The sequence below is a fragment of the Cyprinodon variegatus genome, unplaced genomic scaffold (assembly GCF_000732505.1).
Source record: "Cyprinodon variegatus isolate N-32 unplaced genomic scaffold, C_variegatus-1.0 Scaffold214, whole genome shotgun sequence".
NCBI lineage: Eukaryota > Metazoa > Chordata > Actinopteri > Cyprinodontiformes > Cyprinodontidae > Cyprinodon > Cyprinodon variegatus.
Genome location: NW_015150667.1, coordinates 132,158 through 147,158, shown reverse-complemented (window position 1 = coordinate 147,158; position 15,001 = coordinate 132,158). Strand labels below are relative to the sequence as shown.

The 15,001-nt window shown below is 37.1% G+C and overlaps 1 protein-coding gene across 1 annotated transcript in view; it reads right to left on the bottom strand.

Moving 5' to 3' along the window:
• Window positions 1-11,044: 11,044 nt before the first annotated feature.
• Window positions 11,045-15,001, bottom strand: part of ctnnbl1 (catenin beta like 1) — a 96,856-nt gene continuing 92,899 nt past the window's right edge. The window contains exon 16 of the mRNA XM_015380442.1: window positions 11,045-11,453. Coding sequence (XP_015235928.1) covers window positions 11,365-11,453 — 89 coding nt within the window. The 3' untranslated portion in view covers window positions 11,045-11,364. The remainder of the gene's footprint in view (window positions 11,454-15,001) is intronic.

Here is a 15,001-nt window from a genome sequence, read left to right as displayed (position 1 = left end):
CAGCTGCCTGACAAACTGACTCACGTTCGCCGTTCAGCTGGCTCTATACGCGGCGGAGGAACATTGCTCTATGTGGGAGGTTCTGCGGCTTCCAGCGGGGAATATCAATTAGGAGAGGAGGGATATTAAAGACGTCGTTCTTCTGTAGCCTGAAACTCAATTTTTCATTTTGGAAATATTTTCTCCTTTATTGTAAAAGCGGAAAATGTTCCAGAACATTTTAATGCGGTTTTAGTCATGTAAGCGTCAATATTGGCATGATTTTAATCAGACCTAAATATTTTAGTGAGTGCATTAAAAGTGAAAAAAGTGCAGATATATGAGAGGTGTAAAACAAGCTACTTAAACGGACATCTTTTACACCCCTTATGTTTGTTTTTACAACTTTTCGCCAAATTTGAATATGACCGCTTGACTTGTCTCTGTCCATGGTGCTGAAAATGAGATCGACACTCATTTTTTTTTTTTTCAGCTTTAACCCGATGAAACCCTTTCCATCACTTAGACAGACTTTATACACACAGAGTTTATACAAAAAAAGAAATTTCGTTCAGTACTGCTTTCAAGAATTTTCATTTTTTAAAGTGCAGCAGTGATAAAAGGTATGCAGCAGCAATAAGTGTAAACTATGACTGTTACAATTTCAGTGTGGGTTACAGTTTCCAATATTCAGGTTTTTTTTATATATATATATATAACCCCATTTTATACAACATTCAGCAGTCTAATGGCAGTGGGGAAGAAGCAGTTCTGGAATCTGCTTGATCCACATTGAATGCTGCGAAGCCTCTTCCCAGAGGGCAGCAGGGAGAACAGTCCCTGGTTGGAGTGTGAGGGGTCACTGATAATGTTATGGGGTTGGGACATGCAGTGCTGGGATGAAATGTCTTTTATTGTGCTGTTCTCACTACTCTCCTCACTTTCTTCCAGTCTGAGGCGCTGCAGCCTCCACACCACACAGTAAGCCAGCTGGTCAGAACGCTCTCTATGGTGCTTCTGTAGAAGGTGGTGAGGATGGATGGGGGCAGGTGGGCTCTCCTTATCCTCTGCAGGAAGTACATGCGCATCACAATGTTACTGCACACTGATGGGCTGTTGCTACAGATTCTTTACGTTAAGTTTTGTATTAATTTTATGGTTGTGGTCAAATGATTTGGGGTAAAAAGGAAGTCATTTTATTTTATTTACCATGTTGATTGGGAATTTTAAATGTTGGTAGGCCTATGTGCAAAGGCAGTGTTGATAGACGCTTTGGCAAAGCAGCTGGTGGCAGGAAACTGAGGAGTGTGTTTTGTGTCATTGTTATACATTACTTTGTTTCCTTAGATTAAATTTTTTTTAAATTATGTTTTTTTTCCAACAATTTTGTACTGATTTTATATTTTCAAATTTAACTTTTTTCGAATACATCTTTTCAGATAGAGTTTTATTGATCACATTCTTTTTGCTTTAAAAAAAATACAAATGCCCTGGACGAGCATATTGTCCAACAAAAATGTTGTTTCTAACACCCATGCAGACCAATATAAATATGGCTTTGCTCCTAACTCTAAATAGAAAAGCACATAAAAAAAAAAGTTTAACTTTTTTTTTAAAAGATAAAATCAAAGAAAATGGACACATTTTTCTCATTTTTTTAAGAAGAATTTTCTGGATTACATTTTTTTATTTCCATGTAATAAGCTTGTTTATGCTTGCAAACAACTACAGAACCAAATTCCCTTCATAGAAATTGAAAAATTTTACTTCCTTTCTGTTAATACACTGCACTAAACAGTAACCCAGGGCCAACCCAAGCATCCATGGGCCCCTGTGGAAAATTGGATATTGGGGACCTCCATTTCTTCCAGTAATATGGCTTGCAGTAACTTGACATTCCAGAGATCAGATCATCTCACACCTACTATAAATTCAATGCAGCTTTGGCAGTGATGTTTATAGTCTCCTATTTGTAAGACTAAATGTGTTACTAAAAGTAATCGAATAAATTGACATGCTGCTTAAAACAGTACAAGTTTAATGCTGTTAATTTTATTTAGTTCCATCTGCAACAGGTTGCTGCAGTCTTTGCTTTATAAGGGACGTTCTCCCCTTGTTGCCCTGGGGCCCTAAGCAGTCGTTTAGTATGCTTATGCCCTGGGCCAGCCCTTCATTAAGGGGTGGAATTGCCAGCAATCCTCCTGTTACTGATTGAAGCAGAACCTGAGAGTGAAATGGACAGTAATTGATTATTTTTTTTCAAGTCACAACACACAATAGGGGATGTTGCTGTCCTAAATGTTTTCCAAAAGTGGAGCTTTCTGCCACATCAACATTATAACAAGAGAACTAACTTTTTCCCTGGGATATTTCTATGCATTTTTTATTTTTTTTGCCATGAAACTTTTTGTACCTTCTTTGTTTAATGCGTAATACAATTACATGCACAAAATGTTTCCGAATCAAGCTCAAAGCTTAGAGTAATATGATGTTTTGTAATATCAAACAATCTTATTAGAACAGATAAGGAATCCTGTTTGGGTTGGCTGTATATTTTTACCATAATCATACTTTTAGGCAATACACCATATCCTGTTAAGGACTTGTTCCCTTTAAATGTGACACATTTGTGGGTGTTGTCCTTTTAAATCATGCCAACCCCAAACATACCATTTTGCTGTGCTGTTTATGTTGGTGAAAAGCAACAAATTGTAGCCAAAATGCATACAAATATACAGCAGAAATATAACTAGTTACTACAAACCTCTGCATTTCGGTAGAGTATGCCCAGAGTGGTTGCATCTATAAGGTTTTACATCTTGAAGGTTCGACCTTTCCTCACAGCTGGTTAAACAATCTTATCTTGATTTATCTCTGCACTGAGATTGCCTCCAATGATGACAGGTCCTGTTTGTCCATTGATGGAGACACCGCCTCTAACCATCACCCTGCCTTCACCAAACGCTTTTGTCACCATGTGGAACAATGTCAGGTTTTCTCTGCCTCTAAAAACATCTACAAGTACTCAAACCCATTACACATTACATGTTTGTACATCATCAAACATTGTTACTGTTAAAATACTAAATGTAATAAAAAAAACTAATAAAGACTTTAAATATAAAAGGAAAAGGATCAATAAAAAAAAACAAAAACCTTTATACAGCTACGAGGATAGAGTTGATGAATGAGAGCAAAAGCAGACAGATAAGAATATCCATGCTCCCCTTAAGCCTTTGTCTAATTGAAATCAACTTTAAAGACTTTGGTAGTTCTGGAGGGGGTTTGTGCAGAAAGAGGCAGAATCAATCTGTGGTTGAATGATGGAAAGAAGAGGCGGCGGTGTGCTATCGTGCGTTTGCTCTGATTCATCACTCTATTGATAACAGGGTTAAAAAATAAATAAAAGGAAACAGATCAATACTGAAATCTGCAAGCAAATCCTTTCTCTCTATCCACGTCTTATAAATTATCAAGCAGTTGAGTCCATTTGGGGTAGTTAGGTTGTGTTCGGCACTTTCCGTCTACAGAGACTTTTGAACACGCAGTTCTAAACTTCCTACAGCATGTTCTCATAAACAGCTAAACTTACTTGAACCAGGCCGTCGTCCAAATGTCGCTGGTTCTAACTGCAAGCTGTCACTCGCTGCGTGTTTAACTGCGAGTTAAACGGACTCTTCCCTTGCCAGAACCAAACAGTTTTAGGATCTGCCTTCTGTGTGTGCAGGGCCTGGTTCCAGCTGCTCTGTGGAAACACTCCTCAGACAGTCTGAGCGTCTTTGTGCAGTCTGGCACTCTAAAGGCATCCTTGATTTAATAAAAATTGATTAAAGATTATTAAAAGAAGCAGTGGAAGCCAAGATCTCAAAATCCCATGAATTTCTGTAAACCTGAAATCAAAACTGCTTCTTGATAAAACTGCTGTGGGAAACAAAAAAAAAAACCAAAAACAAAATTCAAAATGGAAAGAATAAAGATAACTGTCCTTCTATTTCACGGTGATTAACAAATGATGGTTCATTTGCCCCTGCAGTGGTGATTAGGCCACATATTCTTCCAGGACAATCAGTGGAGATGAATGTGCTTCTCCACCAGAGTGAGAGCGAGTTTACAGCAGCTGAGCTCTGCCGCTGTGCTGCACTTGGACAGCTGTGCAGCAGTTCCCAACAGCTGCTTTAGGCTCCTGATCATTTACTATGCGAGTCTGAATTAATGATAGGACACAAAAACATCAATGAAGTTCAACAGACCCATAACTCTAAAGTTTTGGTTTCATGAGAAGATTAAAAACATTCCTGCAAAGGAATAAATCCTGGTTGAGAAGTAGAAAAATCAAATAAAAACTTAATTTAACAATTTACACAAACTTCACAGAAAAAAAACAACATATGAGCACAGATGCTTTTTTATAAGCTGTTGGTAATTTTTTATCAGATCAAGGTTAGAAAAATTGCTAATCAGCAATTAGGATAAATTAGTTACTCGGTAATAAATACTAATTTGCATCACTACCTGAGGAAGCAACATTTAGCACTTATAGTTTCTTAATTTAGGGTTCATTAAATAATTTTAGGGTAAAAAAATAAATAAAAAAAAGAAGTAAAACACCTGAACCAGTGTGCAGCAATAGAATTTATCTCAGACTGGAAAAAAAATAAATAAATACAGCTTTTAGTTGAAGCACATTAGTTCAGTGGGACTTAAAATTACCTTCTAAAAATGATCACCTTTTTAACTAAATCACCACAGGCAAAACAATCACCACCCCTGGTATTCATGACTCCCGTTAGCAACAACACTGCATTCTGATTACGGTAAGTCCTTCCTTTTTTTTTTCTTCTTGGTCAGATGAAAGATTTTCAGAAAAGCCGTTTGCCTGAGACATCAAGAAAGGTTAACATTTAGTCTGACTTTGTCCACCTTGTTCCAGCTGTATCGGTTAAATCCTCGACCCGTTAAAAGATCCAGTGATGATCCGTTCCGGTTTTCCTGGAAGACACTTACTAATTTTGATCTATAAACTTCCTGGTATTTCATAGCACATGAAGTCATTGTCACAGCATGTCAGATGAATGTCATGCTGCTGTACTTCACAGTGGGCATGAGCTGCATGTTCCCCTTCACAGAAAATCCAAATGGAATTTATTTTTCCAAATAGCTCGATCCATGGTATAGTTTAATTTAATGTCAGTTTAGTTTAATTTTGCATGGTTATGTTTATCTATTACCAATGGGGGACAAAGGTTATTTTTTTACATCAATGCCAAAATACCAGTTGACATGTGAGGATTGTTAGTAATCCCAAGATCTCTCCTTTTGTTTTGATTAGAGCTCGATGTGAGTTTTGTTTTTAGATCATGTGCTAAGTTCGACCTGGATCCACTAGGTCCAACTTAGTGTCACATGACTACAGAAACCTACTACTTTAGTTCAGTTCAATTCAATTCAGTTTATCTAGCACCAATTCATTACACATGTCGCCTCAAGGAACTTTAAAGAGACAATTCTACCAGATCACACAGTACAGTCAGATTAGTTAAAAGTTTTCTATCTAAGGAAAACCAGTTGATTGCATCAATTCATTGACTCGGAGGCAATCCCTCACACCAAGCATGCTTCCAGTGACAGTGGAGAGGAATTCTCCCTTTAACAGGAAGAAACCTCCAGCAGAACCAGGCTCAGTGTGAGCGGCCATCTACCAGTAAGTAATGGGGTTCAAGTAGACAGAAGCAAACATATAGAAAGAAGCAGAGATACAAATGTCAACTGTCAGCAGACAAAGCCAGGCAGACGAGCTCCGAGCCAATTCTGCTAGTCACAGTAAACGAAACAGGCTACTTGGAAAAAGGCCAAGCTACAACATCTGTAAACAGAGATGTTGAAGGCAGCAGCACAGCTGATATTTCTCTCCAGGGTGGTATCACAGCCAAACAGACCAGATGAAGCTATTATGATGGGAAAAAGCAGAGATAGCATAGCATTATTGGTTGAACTTAAGAAAAACTGCAGAATGGGAGTATATAGATAAAATTTAGTAGAAGGATGAAAAGCAGTCTCTATGTGATCCAGCAGCTTAACCGTATAGCAGCCTAAATATAGAACACAGCTCAGAATAACTATTTTGGAAGAGGTATAAGACAGGTAGAGCCACAGTAGGGCCAAGGTAAATCCAAGGAGAAACGTTTGTCTGGACCTAAATCATCAATGGTTCACATCCTATCTTTACCCCATGATGTATAATGCTAATGATTGCTGCTCAGAAGTTTGAGGGTTATTTGATCAACAGATAAGAATTGAAAAAAATTCTCATGTTTTTACTTCATTTCATAATTACACCATTTTCTTTTTTTTTTTGCATGTGCTGTATTTTCTGAGTGTATGTCTTAAAATCAAAGTTGGTCTGTCAAAATCTTTCAGCTGGAGATTATAGTGTTGCAATACAAGATTCATCTGAAGGCTTTTAAAACTGTTTCAATATAGAATAGGAAGGCAATAATAAGGAAATCTCTTTCTGAAATTATAATTTTAGGGTATTCAGAAATCAAATTTTAATTTTTTCCATTTTATTACTTCTCTCCTTGCCATTAGTAAAAGACTGCCTTCTCCTCTCAGTGTCGACCAAAAGAGACAAACCCAAGTGCACAGTGGTACACTGTTTGCACTCAGTCATTTGGAAAATACAATTATTCCCCTTCCCCTCGGCTGTGAAATTGCTGTACGACCGCTGTTAAACACGCCGCAGTCATAATCACTGATAAGAGATGCACAGGGCCGCACCTCCTCCTCCTCCGCCGATACGGTATGCAGCCGACACCCCACTGGTCTCCCCATCTTGTTACTGAGCGATATTAGTTCCTGAAGACACTTAGCAGAGGAAGCAGATGTGACATCTGTCAACGAGTATCCCCTGTTCCCTTCCAGCACCGCTGCTCGCTGCCAAAAATCCTTAACCACAGAGGGCTTCATGTGCTAAATGAGAGCTTAATACAGATGTTCACAACACAAAAGATAAGGCACAAAAAAATTTAAAACAATCTGATTTATAAATGTAAAAGAGCCCCAAAGATGTTTGGTACAAACAGCCACAAAATGGGATAATAAATGAAAAACTGAGTGATGAATTTTAGGACGAAATCCTGAAACACCAGCTCCTGCACTAAGGGCATCCGGTCTGATGGAAGAAGCTATTTAAAAGGAGCTTTTATTTTCTATGAAGGTCTGTCACTACCAAAAATCAGACATAAAAGAAACTTCTTCAATAAAACGTCAATGTGGACCCAACTAGGAGAACCTTATGTTAAACTGGCTACAGTGACCGACTGATTGACGTTCACTCCTACAGACAACAGGAAGTTTAACAGAATGAGCATGGCACATTTATTTATTAGGCACCATTTATCAGCACAATGATTTAAAGTGCTGAACATGAGAAATAAAAGAGAAGTTAATTAATAATAGGAAATTATAATACAAAAATAAAATGATAAAAAATGAAAGGGAAGTTGGATTAAAATCTTAACTGTGTTTAGATGTTACAATATCAAAGGCTACTCTATGGAAGTAGGTTATGATTCAAAGCAACTGAGGGTTTCAGAGATTTTACAGGTTTTTGGAAGCTTATTTCAGATTAGTGGAACATTAAGACAAAAGGCTTCTTCGCCATGTTTGGTTATGGGTAAGCAAAGTAGATTTAGGCTAAGCTAAAAGACCTGAGAGGTGTGGGTGGTTGATCCACTGACAACCAGTCTGTAATGTATTTAGGAGCTCAGTCATTCAGTGACTTATACTGTAGAAGTAGTTTATTTACTATGAGAGACTGGGAGGCAGTGGGGTGTTTTTCAAACTGAGGTGATGTGCTCCACTATTGTAACTTTAGTGAGGATGCAGGCAGCAGCACTCTGGATCACCTGCTGCTGTTGTTTTAGACATTTTAGGCAGTCCTCTGAAGAAATTGTTCTGTAATCACTGCTAATAAAAATGAATGCATGCATTATATTTTTAAGGTCCTGCTGATACATTAATCCTGAAGATTTGTTACTGTTCCGTAAAAATTCAAAAAATATCCACTGGACTTGGTTTTCAAGATTTGAAGACGTTTCGCCACCTCTCCAGGAAGCTTTCTCAATTCAAATGTCCGCAATGAGTTTGAGTCTTATATGGACAAGGCCTCGTATTGCTTGGAAACATGCAATGGTAACCGATGAATGGGTCGTTAGTTCCATCGTTAGCCTGTAATATCTGAACCTGTCTATGATTCTAGGGGTCGGTCGTTAAAGGGGGGGATTGCCATTAAGAGGGGGGATTGTCTCCTGTAATACCTGAAACCTGTCTATGATTGTTAAGGGTTGGTCGTTAAGGAGGTATTGTTCACCGGCTGGGGCGGGTAGGTCCCTCGTACTGTCTTGATGAGCCTCTGAAGGTTCAGGTCGGACTCCATAATTACGCCAAGATTTAGATTGGTTTCGAGGTGGATTACCTTTTGATCACTCTTCCTTTGGTCCAAAAATTATTCAGGTTTATTTTTAATCAGCTGAAGACAGTTTGAGGAGTTTGCTATATGCACAAGTTCCTTTCTGTTTTGCATTTACCCGGCGCTGGAATGGGTTTGCATTCACCTGGTGAGTTAGTAATGTGCCGCTGTGAGTCATCTTATGTTGTTGCCCATGAAGATCTGATAGGGAGGGTAGGGTATTTTTCTTGATAAAGAAAAAGTTGGGATTATGAAATGCTGACATCTTTTTTGCAGATGTCTAAGTTAAGGTTTAGAGTCTGAAGGGAATGCTCCAATATGCTTAGATTTACAGTTATTAGAGCTAAGCTACAAAAAAAGTCACCAATGAATCATTCTCGAATTTGGCATAGGTCTTAGCAATATAAGTCCAACTTTCAGGAATCCTCAAAATCATATCATTCCGTAATTTTCAACATTACTCAACATTTAACTACAAAAATAAATTAAAAGAAATACTTCTAAAGGGGTCAGGTTTTATTATGTGCAAGTTCGACAAATCATGAACTTATATTTGTGTCAGTTTGGTAAAGTTTTGTTTCATTAGTTTTTGTCTTAAAAGGTTATTTAGCTTATTTTAATTTCAAAATGTATTATGCTTAACCCTTTATAGAGCACTCAGTGAAATACTTTGAAAATCAAAATGTTAGGCCAATAGTGTTATTGAAATCCTGGACAAGACCTTATTACCTTTGTAACATTTAAAAAATATGGATATTTTGATGGCAAAAATGAATTTCAATGTAATAACAAGATAAATCACCCAAATATATTAAGAAAATAATAAAAGTGCTTCTATAAGAAATTCATGAAAAACACTCAGAGAGAAAGAAACAGGGTTTTTTTGTACAACATAACCTTAGAGGCATTAATGCTGATACCGGCACTTACCGGTACATTTTTTTAGTTTTATTAACCTAAATTTAATTGTTAACTAGAATTACTTTAAACTTTTTAACTTTTTTCTTGACTTGTTCACTTCTTCAACTTAATTAACAGTAGGTAATATATCATTCAAGGTCTCATCTAATTGGTCAAATGCCAAAATAAGATACACAGCCATGTAGCAGCATCTTTGCTGAATGGCTGGATATAGATCTTGTGCTTCTAGACCTCACTGAGGGACGGGGAGCTCCATTTCTAAGCAGTATGCAAGTGATCAAAAACGGTGACTTGCCCTATAAAGAGTTTTAAACCTTTAAATCAGAAACTGTGCTTTGAAGCACGGTTCCTGTTCTAATACTAGTTAAACTAGCAATTACACTTTCAAACCGCAGTGTGAGTTGTCCGAGTATGTTTTTTTTTTTTTTTTACTTTTTTTTTATAATATAAAAAAAATGTTTTTTTTTTTATTATATTATATATAAAAAACATTTTTTAATAATAAAAATGTGTTTTTATATATAAAAAAAATTATTATAAAAAATGTTTATATAAACATTTTTTATAATAAAAAATGGTGGTGGCGGTGGTGTGTGTGTATGTGGGGGGGTCTTTTAGAAAATGAAAAACGGCAATCTCTGGGACACAGTAATTTTTCTGTACCGAATTTTCTGTTTGCCAAACAATTCAGACTAGAATGAGAAGAGCGTATTTATCCTGAATTTTTCCACTTTTAGTTCAGAAATTTTGTTATAAATGGAATTGATACTTGTTATTGCGTTTAATGCGTTAATGAGAAAATTTTAAAAGAACAGAAAAACACCTTTAAAATATCATTATTGTAGAAAATGGAAATCTAAACTTAGATCAGTAAAACTACGTAGGTTAAGTGCATCTTTTTTCTATCTAGAACCACCTTTCCAGTTACAGTAATGAAGCTTCGCTTCTGCTGATGGGTCAGAAAGTCAAGCATCAGACGGAGAGCAGCACCACTGGCTGCTTATTGGTGACAGCAGGGAACCGGTTCTCTGATCAAGAAGCTCTCTGCACTCTGATCAAATTAAATCTCATCTTTATATATTTAGCAAAGGACACTACAATCTGCCTGATGTCAGGAGGAAGTAAAGGTTCTGACTAAAAATAGATACTAAAACAAGTTTAAGTGGTGGAATCTATATAAATATCTACACTGTACTGATTTCTAAAGCAACAGTAATTAAAATGTGTTTTTTGGCTTCAAAGTGTAAAGAAAGCACAGATCCAATAGAGTCTGGTACACAAGGCAGGCAGAATAACAGGGGATTTGTTTGTGTATACAGCTGTACTATAATACACCCCCACATCGACGCGAGCCGCATCACAAAGAGAGGCAGGAGTGAGACGAGAGCTTGGGGGGAGACTGCTGAGATCCATCCGTGGGTGGGTTCCCAGAAAAACCAGCACAAGTAGGTTATGTTTCTGAGGATTCTCACGCAGCGAGGAAATCTGCCAACGAAGCTCCCCGCTCTCCTCCTCCGCCGCTGCTCGCTGTGCAACAATAATCAAGGGGAATGTAATGAGATTCATGCGTGCAGACTATCAGGACGCAGCGCACGTCTCACTTTGTAAACCGTGACATTAATAAAAAAAAAGATGCACAGGGAGGCAGGAGTTTAATACCAAGTGTTTTATTAGAAAATAGTTTACAGCTAAATTCACAAAAACAAACAGGTTAAATGGGGGAGGAGATGTAATCATGTTGGTTTTCTGTTTCGGTCGAGCTAGTTGTCTGAGCAAACAATTTAACCAATGATTATTTATTTAAGCAGACGGATTGCATATATTCAGTTTCAGTGTGAGAGATTGAGGCAAAAAGAGAAAAGCTACCCCTACTTCAATTCTTTACAGGACATTTTTTTCTTTTCTGTTTTAGTAAAGTTTGGCTTCACCTGTCTGGAATGTAACTAATCTGTCTGCCTGGATGGGTTTCTCCGTCTGTGTGGGAAAGAGAAAGATTAAAAGTTGTCCGCAAGGTCCATGATCCTCTTCCGCTCAGCTTCTTTGAACTCCTCGCTCTTTCCATCTCCGATGCTCTCTGCGTATTCTGCAAAAGACCAAAGTAAAACCAGAGGATTAGCTAGTTTGACAGCAAAGGCCTTGAGTTGCTGGAGCTTTAATCAGAACATCCAGTCCAGAAGAAGGACGGCCAGGAGACTGTGAGAATGTGACGATGGACATCCTAAATTGGAAGTTCAGACCTCTGCAGACACGTCCATCAGGACTTATTTCATTCTTTAAACACGAGGATCATGGAAAGTCACAAGATTTAAACAGAAGTCCAAACATTTAGATTTAATAAAGAGAAACATCTATCATATTTCTTTAATCTTTAAATAAAACAATGTTTGGATTTTCTTATGCCTGTTGATTTCCTTTAGTTCTTGCCTATTCAGTCGTATAAAAAAGCTTGGGCACCCCTATTATTCTTAACAATTTTTATTTCTAAATATTTGGATGTTTGCAACAGCTATTTCAGTTTAATATATGTAATAACTGATGGAAAAAGTAATATTTCAGTAAGGATTTCAGTTTTATTGGACTAACAGAAAATGTGCAATACACATTAAAACAAAACTTGACAGGTGAAAAAAATGTGGTTACCCTAATAATTTTATTGATTTGAATACCCAGCAAAGCCTCCAATAGGTGGCTTCTTATTGAAGTGAACAATGTGTCTCTCATAGCTAAACACTTGAGGAATTGAAGGGCTTTTCTCTGTAACATCTTTTGTAGTATCTGTGTCATGTGCTGCCTTAGAGTCGTCACACCCACACTGCATTGTGTGCTGCAGTGAAATAGACTAAGTTAGCCTTTCCCTGTGAACACGTGGCGTCTACAGAAAGAATTACTTCCCTCAGATAGCCCCCTGTATATATATTTTATATACACTTTGCATTTAAAATAAAAATATTATTTTTTCCGTCAATATGCTCTATCCAGAACTCCTCAAGTGGAACATTTTGTTTCACCTGGTTTACTTTTATATATATAAAAAAAAAAACTTTGGCTATCCAATTATGAATCGATTATTAGAAAAATACTGAACATGTTAATCTATTTTCAAAATAATCGTTGGTTGCAGCTCTAACAAAAAGAAAAAGAAAAAAAAAGGCAACTTTACAGGAGAAATAACTTATTCCATGTTGATACAGCAGGACACTGAGTTCCACACCCAGTATCCTAATGCATAAACTGTTTAACGGAGCAGAAACCTCAAAGTCGGGACAGGACTTTCTGTTCAACAAGTTATCTTTTTCATTTCCTAATATTCAGACGTTGGATAGAGGCAACTTTCAACAGGCCAGCATGAATGCTCAGACAGTAAACAGTGACATCAGTTTAAATGAAGACAAAATAATCTGCTCTGGTCAGAGAAAAACAGCCATCAGCTGTCTTCTTTTTTTACAAGTCATTTTACACATAATGGTCCAAACAAGGTAAAAGAAAAAAAAAAGTTAGCATGTGCTTTAGTAGATAAATCTGCAGCTTAGTACCCAGGCAGCTACCCCAGCTAATTAAGCAGCTAATCTCAGCTCGTCAGACTTCCGCTTTAATTTCACAAAATGCAAAATAGCAGAGAAAAAAAAAAAAAAAATGGAAGAATGTTTACTTTCTACCTACATCTGAATCTAGTGTCTGTTTAAGTAGATCAGCAATTTCAAAAAGGACAATCTTCCACCAGCGGTCTCAAACTTTTAGAGGCGGCCTTTGCTCCTCACACCCAATTCAAATGGCTAAACAGCCTCAGCAGCTCTGCTAACTTTAATGTACAAAGCAGGGGTCTGTAACTTTTTTACAGAGGGGGGATAAATAAAAGTGTTTACATCAGATGGTAAGGCTGAGGTACTGATGAAGTAACCTGTTGAACTCAGAGGGTTTTATGCTTAATTTCTGCTTGAAAATATACAACAAATTCACAGGAATAACTCCAGTTATCAGGTCTTAATGCAGACTTTAGGCATCCATGTAAACATTAACATATTAGCTTTTATTTGAGTTATATGGGTATTGAGGATTTTTCAAAAACTGAACCAAAGCCAGTTTGCCTTCCATTTTAAGCCTGTTTGTGGTTTTTATGACCTGAATGACTGAACATTTCCACAGGCATTTTTTTTCTATTGCATGCAATATTTCAGATGTTACTTAGCTTGATTATCATTTGATTTAACAGATAAAAACACAAACAATATATTTTTAAGGATGTTAATAGTAGCTGCCCTGATGATGCAGACTCATTACTGATGACAAACAGTAAGTAGAGTGAAGCAAAAACTAAAAGAAAAAAAATAGCCTTAATATTTGACTTCACAGAGGGAGAACAAATTAAGATCAGCATCATAGGTTATTCATGAATCCGTTTCTCAATCAGCTGATTCCTCATTTGGTCTTTTTCAGACAGCAACCTGACATCTTAATGCTGTTTCCTTTAATAGCAGACAACAGCAACATCAGCAGACCATTTGTCTGAAAAATGGAGACGGAATCTCTTTCAGATTAAAAAAAACAAAGATAATATTAAAACTGTCTGAATACGGAAAGCTTTTTTTTTACGTTTGTGCCGCTGTAACTGAACCAATATTCCTTAGAAATGACCACGGCAAGCTCTTATTTGATGTCTCAGCAGATGCTAAAGCTTTGTTAAACTCAAATAATGACTAGATTGTGTTTCTATAAGAGGTAAAAAAAAAAAGCTTCTGTAGCATCAAATGGCCCAATTTAAATATTTTATTGTTTTAATAGAGGAGCAGAAACTTAAATAACTTGAAATCAGATAGTTCATAAAAGCTTCCCAAGCCATCTATAGTCTGTTCATTATTCTGCATCAGATTCTTCTCCTTTAGAGAAACACTTCAGCCTAAATAGACGCTGAAAACAGAAACAGGTCCTGCTACATTCTGCAGAGCTTCTCTGTGTGCTGCCGAACATTTCCACTGTTTTCCTCATTTTGTGTTTCTGCCTCCCACACAAGGCCTTTGAGACTGTTCGACGGTCGATTTGTGAGTCTAATGTGCAGAAAGAGGAAGTTGCAGCTGCCGCAGCCTCGGTGGAATCCGTGCATCCGTTCTGCCTCTGAAGGAGGGATTAGACATTAAACCCAGAGACAGAAAGAAGGAGAGGAAAAAAAAAAAAACAGTTTTTCTCTCCTGGAGACACTGCAGAGACAATAGAATAAAAAAAGCTTTCCTGACTAAAGCCTGCGGGTTTTAGGAGAGCGAGGAACGGCTGTCATTTTTTTTTTTTTTTCTGAAGGAAGAGATGCTTTTACATTGCCAGACTGTAAATACAAGATGATGGCAGATGAAATGGGACTAAGAAAAGACTTTACAGATATAGAGAACAAATAATACTTGACTTTTCATATTTAGAACAGAATGATGGAATGCTGGCTGTAGCAACTTTGGCCTCGTATTTTGGACCGTATAACGGCTGAATCTGAGTTTCAAATTCTCCTTATTTCAGCTTAGACTGTTTTTGAAAGTTACATTTTCTACATGGTTTGTACAGGAATGAGTAACTCTAATTTAATCTCCATCCATCCATCCATCCATCCATCCATCCATCCATCCATCCATCCATCCATCCATCCATCCA